Genomic DNA, 9,002 nt, shown 5'->3' on the forward strand with positions numbered 1-9,002 from the left:
ATAGCAATTTAGCTTGTGTTGGTAAATTTACTTGCACAAGCTCAAGTGACAGAACCAGTTTTACCCTTCTAGGAGACTGCACACACGCTGCACCAATCTAACTAAACTGGTATAAGTTACACCAGCAGCGCAGCATGCGTGCAGGCAGCCCGAGGCACTGCTGTGGCGTTTGCCTAGGATGGGTGGTTTTAATTGGGAAGCATTTTCTCTCTTGCTAACAAAAACAGCAGAACAGAGCCCAGGCTCTGACTCTGGCGCTGTCAGGGGCTCAGAGCAAGGGCTGAAATGACTTCAGACCTGCAGCTTTTCTGTGCCGCTCCCAGAATGGGTTGTCCTTTGCTCGGAGGAGAAGTTTGGGCTCCCTGAAGAGTGGAGATGAATGGCATGAGAATGGCAGGAAATCCTTTCAGGCAGGTGGCTGAGACAGATGAATTCCAGACCACATGTGAACTCCCCTGCAAACCCCTTTTTCCCCCAGCTGTATCGTCTAGGTCATTAGTAGCAGAAAACTATGCGGAACCTAGGCCTGAGCCTCTGCGCCTGCCAGGCACTGGCTCTGAGTTGAGGATGCTCATTTGTGGGACTCCCTCCCTGGAGCCCACAGTGGCTGCCATTGGCATATGCAGCCGGCCTGTTATCTCACCTGACCTCCTTCTAACCATTTCCCCCACCGCTTTCTTGTCCGTCTCCTCCTCACCACCCGCCCCCAGTTCGTTTGGGACTGGAATGGTTTCTCCAACAGCAGCTGGGTTTGCCCTTGTAGCAGATATTTCGGTGCTGCCTGGCCACGTGCGGTGGGGGGTCCCTTAAAGGGATGCTGTTTGCTGGTAAGTATTTTGGGTTTTCATGCGGGGCCCAGTCAGTGCATGGTGGACGGGTGTCACTGGTGGACAGATGCCACACAGCTGGGAGGCACAGAGGCCTGACTCCAGGGCAGCATTCTCATTACAGTAGATGCTGCTGCTCCTGCTTTGGTTTGTAAAACCCCAGTGCAGCCCTGCATTCCTTTCCCTCGCCTACATCCCTCCACCCACACAAGCATCAGTCATCGCTGTAATCCAGAGCGAGCAGGCAAGTGCTTTAGAACCCGGCAGCTGCATTAAGGAGTCCTCCCCTGGGCTGCTTTGCCACCCGCTGCCACATCCAAGAGCTGGCTGTCCCCCAAGCAAAGGCACGTGTCAGCCTGCCAGAGCCTTCCGCTGTCTGGGGCCGTGGCTTGCGGAGGGCTCTGTTCCCAAGCCGAAGATGAGTGGTCGGCAGCAGAGGGGTGGAGTGAAGTTGGCTCTGTTCCACGTGACTCAGCTCCACCCCATCCACCGGGCTCTGCCTTGACGAGAGCCCTGCGCTGCCACCGGCACCATTAGCCGAGACGGGCACAGACTACTTCACGGGAACTTCCTGGCCAGGATGAAGATCCTGGATGGCCCTGCAGGGGCTGGGGGACGGCAGGAGGTGACCTGTATAGCACCATTCTCCCCCAAGGCTGCAGGTAGGACTGTTTACCTCTTGTCCTGGTTTTGTAGCTCAACCAGCCCACGAGCACTGTAATAGGATGGCTACTGGCTGAGCACCCCTCATGGCCACGGGGGCCACCACAGGGCACTGCCTCACTTTTCCTTCTTCAACACTCCACCCAGTCTTGCTCATCCAATCGCAGCCCTGCTTGGGGTCTAGTTTCTTTATTAACACAAAGTTCAAAAAAACCCTAACACAAAAACAAATCTTACCCCCTGCCTGATAGTGGGCACAGCCCCTCCCCCGGTGGTACTGTCCCCTTCTGTTGTCGGGGCAGCAGGAGGAAATGCAAGGGCAAGGCTGCTCTCCTTGCCTTCTCCCAAAGCCCCAGCTCCCTTCTCCAGGGACCACCGCAGGAGACCCTCCCTCCCAGCCTTCTCTTCTGCAGTTCCCTTTCTACCTCTGCCTCTTAGGTCTGACCTCCCTCTGACCCTTGAAATGCCCCTACAGCAGGACAAGGCTATTATCCCTGTTCTGAAGAGGGGAAACTGAGGCATGGATATATTGAGAGACATACCCAAGGTGACACAGGAACTCAGTGGCAGAGCTGGAAATGGAAGCCAGGTCTTCACTAGCCTTGGTCTTGGCCTTAACCATTGAACCAGCCTTCCTCTTCATTTGGGAATGTGATCCCCATGACGGCCATGAGAGTTGGTGCTGGGAGGAGTCTGTTGAGAAGGATTTTTGCCTGCTCCAGAAGAGAGGCATCACAAACTACATATACAGAAATCACGTCACCCACCACTGAATGGCAGCCACCTCTGGGGTGAGTTCACCGGTGTGCACAAAACTACATGGCAGCTTAGTTTAAACAAGAACTGCAAAAACACCAAAAGCTCCATGCTCCAATAGCTAACAGTGAAAGGAAATGTGTTCTTGTACTTCTGCTGGTAAAACTGTTGCTTCTGGATTCAGAAGTTCTCCAGTGCAAGTGCCAACAAGGCAGAAAACTAATCAATGCAAAACGCCTCTGAAAATGCCTTAAAATGGCTTTTCTATACAGAAAAGGCAAGTTTTGAGGCACAGAGATGCTACAAAAATGCTTTCAAGTCCTACAGCCTGAAGGGTGTTTGGGGATCCTTAGTTAATATACAGCAAGGTGCCAGTTTGGGAAACAAACACACACACTGCACACTTCTGTTGATATTGTAATATTGAGTTGCTGTGGCCTGAACTCCACAGCCATTAAAACGTGAGCTTGCGGACTGAGCCAGGCCAGTTGGCATGCGTGGAATTACTGCTTGGGCCCCGTGCAACCTTTTAAAGTCATTTCAATCTTTCTGACTGTCTGTAGCCTCAGGGATGGAAACTATTCTTTGCCCCCCCCCAGCCAATGAGAGTCTTTCCATTCACTCCCCTTGCCTTTGGACAGGCCCTTACAGCGGGAATACTTGGCTGCTTATATCCACTCTGCCCCTTGGTGGGAGTATTTCCTGCTTCACTCTCCAAAGTTCCCGCAGTTCCCCTTTCTAGCACTAGACCCTGGCACCAGTCTGCCGCCCGAGGAGAAGGCGCTATCTTCCTTCCCGCAGCAGAGAGGCCCCAGGCCTGCTGTTGAAGCTTGGCTTTGCAGTAAGCACCATGGCTTGAGCAGACCTCCTCTGTGGTGGTGAATGGCCCGTGGGTCGCCCGGTCCTATTACCTCCCTGCCTGCCCCCATAGCTTCCTGGCAGTCTGGAGTGCAAGGGGCATCATACAGAGGCTCCCGAATCTTCCCCAACTCTTTTCCCACAGCAGAACTACCCCAGTTCTGCTAAATCAGAGCCCTCTGTTGCCACGATGAAGTGGAAAGGGGGAATTTCTCTCCCAGGCGCCGTCGGCACGAGGAGGATGTAACGTGTTCAGCCGCAGTAAACACAGATCATTGTCTTTGCTTCTAGTAGGCACTGAACAGCATAGAATTTGGGGGGGGCATGGCTCAGCATTCAAGTCACACTGCCCATCAGTACCCGGCCCAGGCCGGGGCAGCTAATGATCCAACCAGCGGACCAAATTCGGGATGAATCCTCGTTACGTGCTACCTGAGGCATGTTGTGCATATGCTAAGAAGCAGCAGCATGTAAAAACCTGTTCATTAGCCTTTGCTAAACACAGCTCGTTTTCTTGTGTCGTCAGGGTCCTAGAAACGCAGGATTTTGCACAGAGTCTCTTCCACGCTTGCTTTGTTGGGCCCACACTGAAACCCTCAAGCTAGATCCTGAAGGAAGAAGAGGGATCACTTTCAGCAGGCGTTTCCTTGACGTTTGGTAATAAAAGTGCTGTGGTTCCATTTGATGGCGTCCTGCATGTTTAGCTGCCAGGCAGAGACTAGCTCAACCATCTGCAACTCACATCGGCTGGGATTTCCTTCCAGCCTTCACTGCATTAATTAAGGCAGAAAACCAAGGTGCATAATGACCTGACTCCCTTCCCATATCTGATGTTAAGTCAATTAAATCTCTTCAGTGGAGCATTAACTAATACAAGTGACCCTCCTCCCATGTCTCGGGGGGTGACACCCCGGGCAAAGTTCTGCATGTGGAGTGGTGGTGTCCCTCCAGTGATGATATGGGTGGGGGAGAGCCAGGACTGGGGCAGATGCGTACTGTTCCCTCCCCAGCTGTGCCGCACCCACTAGAATAGGGATGTGGAGTTTGGTGCTTCTGCACGGTGCTGAGCATCCTCAGCTCACATTGGCGTGAGTGGGAAGATGCTCAGGATCAAGCTCCCAAGTGGGTGGGCTGCTCGGGTGCCCAACAGCCAACAGTGCACAATGAAATGGGGATGTGGGATTATATGACAGAAGCAGGGAGGGACAGGGAAGTGTGTATGGTGGGGGACTTGCTCCAGTCGGTTATTATAGAGTTAAGTTAGTTCTGCCATTATTCTCTCTCAGCATCGTTATCCATTTTCCAGGCATGAGATCAATACCGTGGGATCCCCTGTTTGTGAAGGGGATCGATTCTTGCACTCTCTCTCTTTGAGCATTAATTCCTTCCCCATCTTTGGTTATGTCCGATCCAGTGCATCATCAGCTGGATGGCTGCAAACAGCTAACCGCACTCCTGTGGTAGGCAGACATACACAGATAGGCCTGGGCCATGCTCTCAGCACCAGCAGCGTTCTCCCCGCACACCAGGATCTCCACCTCCTGTAGTGGGGCGACACCTGATTTACAGCAGTGTGAGAAAGGGGAGTCCCAAGCCCCAGCATTAGCCACCTTGATCTGAGATCTGGTGAACCAAACTTCTGGGTTCCCGGAACCTCCATTCTGTGCCCCATCAGAACTACGGATCATGCGCAGGCTTCATTGCTTATCAGGAGGTGCTGGGAGGCCTAATTAGCCCATGATGAGAGTGTGTTATTTATGTGGGATTGTTGTTCTTGCTTCTGTCCCCGGAGATGCTGTTTTCCCCACAGCTTTGGATGCCTCACTAGCACGCCAGCAAAGCGAGGTGCTGTGTGCTGGGGGTGCTCTGGGGTTGTTCTGTAACCAGTGCCCTTCACCTGTACATACAAGGTGCTCCTGGCAGGGAGGGAAACTCCCATGTGGGTATGTGGTGCACAAGAGAGCATTAGTTGACAAGCCTGAAGCAGTTTGCACTATGGATAGCCTGCTTTGAACCATGCTGTCCAGGTAAAACGTGTCCCTGGGGTTAACCCAGCCAGCCTGAGTGAATGGGATCCCAGCTCCACAGCTAGTGGAGATGGGAGTTGTGAGGGACAGCAGGAGGTGTGAGAGGCTCATTTCGCCATCCAGCCCTCCGCCATTTCACAGTCACGCGACTAGCCCACAAGTCAAACGTTGATTCTTCACTGCCTAGCCCAAGTGAGAGCCCAGAGCTACTGGGCGCATGGGGAGCACTTGGAGCAGAGACAAATGGTGACACTATGTGCAAGGCAAAAGCGAAGCGGCACAGGCAGAGGCTATTTGGCAGTAATGGTGATGACATTGACGTGTGCACAGATTGTGTCAGTCTAGTGGCTGGCAGGGCAGAATTCCTGGATTTTATGCCTCGTTCTGGCACTGACTCAATGTGCAAACTTGGATAAGTTCCTTATTCTCTTTGCTTTTCTTTTTCCATCTCCAAATGGCGTTCTTGGTAATTTTACCTACCTCAAAGGGGTGTTGTGAGGGCTGGTTATTGTTTGTATTTAAAGTGCTTGGAGAGCCGTGGGGGGAAGGTGCTGTATGGTCAAAATAGTATTTTTCATTGGTCAGGTTTGCAATGCAGCATCAGTTACATTCGTGCACACTCGACTGCACTTCATCTCTGCCCTGTATTGTTATGCATCACTGTAAATGTTTATCTAGATCGGAGTGAAATGCAAAGTAACAGTGGATCTCAATCTAGCCCTAAGTGGCAGGAGTTATTCCTAAATCAGGGAAGGGCTATAAACATAAGGACTCAATTCATCTTTCTGTAGATGAAGACTGTTTTCATTTATGCAGCTATTTTGGAAGATAATTGGTTTGTTTTATGTTGTGTTTATGTTCTTGACGATGAGCCAGAACCGAAGCGTTGTAGGCTCGCGTCTCCCCTGCTCTACACTGTCTGCAGTCGTTTCCATGACAATTCTCTAGCAACTCGGGACGGGTGGACTGCAGGCCTGCTTTGCACAGGCAAAGGTGTAAGCCTGGCAGGCTCAGGCCTAACATCCCCAGAATGGGGGGCAGGGGGAGATTTGCAAGCTGACCCCGTCTCATGTTCTCATCCCCAGCGTACTGGGCCTTGAAACGTGGCCATTTTGGTGACTTAGAGCAATGCCGTGTTGAAGATTGGCCTCATGGGGCTGACTCCTGAGACCCGGATTCAGCATTGACTGTGTGTGTGCTCCTGCCTTTCTCAGGGCTGGTTCATGCTATACACGTGCAGCCCTTAGAAAGAGACAGCGGGTAGCGCATCACCCCAGGCAGGGTGTGGGCTGGGGTTGGGGCTCAGAGAGGGACAGTTTCTCCTTGGTCTCTCCAGCTGCACTGCAGGAAGGAGTAATAGGACAGCTTTTTATAGGATGCCATAAACTCCCCTTCCTGCATGGCCAGCCCCTTCTACTTACTGCTGCATGGGGGGAAGGGGCGGCCCAGAGCCATGGCTCTGTCCACTCCCCACCAGGTTGCTCCCAGGGGAAGCGGGGAAGTGTTTCTCCCAGACCTGCAGTGCCTGCACCTCCTACGTGGCCACACAAGGGAGAGGATCCTTTCTCCTTCCTGCTTTGTTGCACAGCCACTTAAGTGAGTTAAATAGCAGAGACACTGACTGAAATGCTCTGTTCATGGCTGGAGGGGACAAAGTGGGTTTCAGTTGGAACCACAATATTCAGATCCAGAGGCTGAACTCCCTCCAAGGTGGGCCAGGATGCAAAAGTTTGTTAAGAACATAGGAACGGCCATACTGGGTCAAACCAAAGATCCATCTAGCCCAGTATCTTGTCTGCTGACAGGGGCCAATGCCAGGTGCCCCAGAGGGAGTGAACCTAACAGGTAATGATCAAGTGATCTCTTTCCTGCTGTCCATCTCCACCCTCTGACAGACAGAGGCTAGGGACACCATTCATTGTTAGTTTTGGGGGTCTCATTATTTCTTGTCAGAGATTAAGGACGGGAAAGGGCTAACTTGTCGATCTGCTGCTAATATTGGCATTGTGAGCTAATGTGCAATGTTGTGAATTGAGATGTTCATTTTATATTTGTATGTCATAAAACACATGGGGAGTAGAGAGCCTTATCTGTGAGGGGCCAGAAATCCTTCGCTTGTATTTGTGCCTCTGGGAGGGGGTAGGCTTAAAAGGGGCTGACTGCCAGCACAGGCAGAGAACCGTGAATAATAAAGGAATATATTACTGGGATATTCAGGCTTATCTGCGTGTGTGTGTGGTGGGAAAGGGGGCAGAGGAAGAGGAGGCTAGTTTAGGGGAAAAATGCCCCGCACATAAGCAAATGCTACTTGTGGTCCATGAACTCTGTCTCTGGGATAGCGTGAAAGCTAATTGTCACCCTTTCTGTTTGCAGTGTGCATGTACAGAGAGCCATCACTGCATGAAATTGGAGAAAAACAAGGACGCTCAAGAAAAAGTTCAGGGACACCAACTATGAACGGAGGCAAAGTTGTTAACCAGGACTCGACATAACTGACAAACATCCCTCTCCCTCTCTTCCAATTCTTCCCTTCCCCTCACCTCCCCACCCCGCCAGCGAAACCACACCAAGACAACAATAAACTGAGCAAGGCAGGACCTACCGGTAGCGGCTAGGATTCTGAACTCAAAAATCTTTCTTCGTGTAGGGCGAGGAAATCAACTCCCAAATCTTGCCTGTTGCAACGTTTAAAAAAAACCCGAAGAAAAAATGTTTTAAATCAGGACTCCATTAACATTTTAAATGCAAACTGTTTGCTCTTTGATCAAAAGGAAAAATCTCTTCTCTGCATAGTAATAATAAATAATTGTTAACTAATACATAATAATAATAACAATAAAGATGTTACCTTTAAAAATAAAAAAAGTTTTTGGAGAATTGAACATAACACATGATATGCTGATAACAAGCCAGGCTCTAAAAACTGACTTCTCTGTGCTTTTGTGTTATTCTTTGCTCTTGCGCACAAACCTACATCATTCCAGTCCTTTCCCCAAGCGGACAGACTGGGTTTCCACAGGGCAGAACAGGGAGAGATGGATTATGATTCTGTTTCCTCTAATATTAATAAAATATGGCCTATCTGAATTAGGATTCTGACAGTCACTGAACTAGCAAGTGTGCAATTGGCTTTGCCAGTCCCGGTTGTTGCTACTGGTGTTTGAGCATGTTTGAAGATGGAGAGAGAGCTTTATGCTTTCCTCCTCCACACATACATTTTTTACTGTTACTAGGTGCCAGAAGACTTTCAGAACTAGGGTTTCAGGTCCTACCAGGGGAAATGGTTATATTTATTAGGAGTTAGAACATTGAATGAATGGAGAGGAAATAAAGCTAGAGAAATACCCACTATTGAGTAGAAAGATAATAACTGGAAGTGTATCAATCTCCTAGAACTTGAAGTGACCTTGAAAGGTCACTCAGTCCAGCCCCCTGCCTTCACTAGCAGGACCAAGTACTGATTTTGCCCCAGATCTCTAAGTGGCTCCCTCAAGAACTGAACTCACAACCCTGGGTTTAGTAGGTCAATGCTCAAACCACTGAGCTATCCCTCCCCCCCATAAGGGGGATGAGCTCAGTAACTGAGAGGTGTATGTGCACGTGGGAGAGAGAAAGAGGGGTCTGAGGAGCGGGGCAGAGGGAGGGGGAGGGGGAGAGGGAGAGGCAATGCTAGAACATTTTCCTTACCAATCAGCTGACCTCTCAGCGTGCACTCTTATGCTCCCTGTATTTCTCACTCAGTCCGTGTTGGAGTCCCAAGCCGATGATTCCCCTGTGAGGCCCTGAACGTCTCCACAGAGCTGCATTACCAATCGGGGGCCGAACACAGCCCCTGGGAGTTGGGTCTCCCCTGGATTCTCAGTGCCTGAGC

At 50.7% G+C, this 9,002-nt stretch overlaps 1 protein-coding gene across 3 annotated transcripts in view; it reads left to right on the forward strand.

Moving 5' to 3' along the window:
• FGF12 (fibroblast growth factor 12) overlaps positions 1-7,987 on the forward strand; it is a 306,312-nt gene extending 298,325 nt beyond the window's left edge. Inside the window, exon 5 of one of the 3 annotated variants that reach the window (XM_030576185.1) lies at positions 7,505-7,982. In XM_030576185.1, the coding sequence (XP_030432045.1) occupies positions 7,505-7,623 (119 nt within the window). In that variant the 3' untranslated portion in view covers positions 7,624-7,982. Of the gene's footprint in view, positions 1-7,504 lie in introns of all 3 variants that reach the window. The other 2 variants (XM_030576184.1, XM_030576183.1) reach the window with 2 other exon arrangements.
• The last annotated feature ends 1,015 nt before the right edge of the window (positions 7,988-9,002 follow it).

The sequence above is a fragment of the Gopherus evgoodei genome, chromosome 9 (assembly GCF_007399415.2).
Source record: "Gopherus evgoodei ecotype Sinaloan lineage chromosome 9, rGopEvg1_v1.p, whole genome shotgun sequence".
NCBI classification, from domain to species: Eukaryota; Metazoa; Chordata; order Testudines; family Testudinidae; genus Gopherus; species Gopherus evgoodei.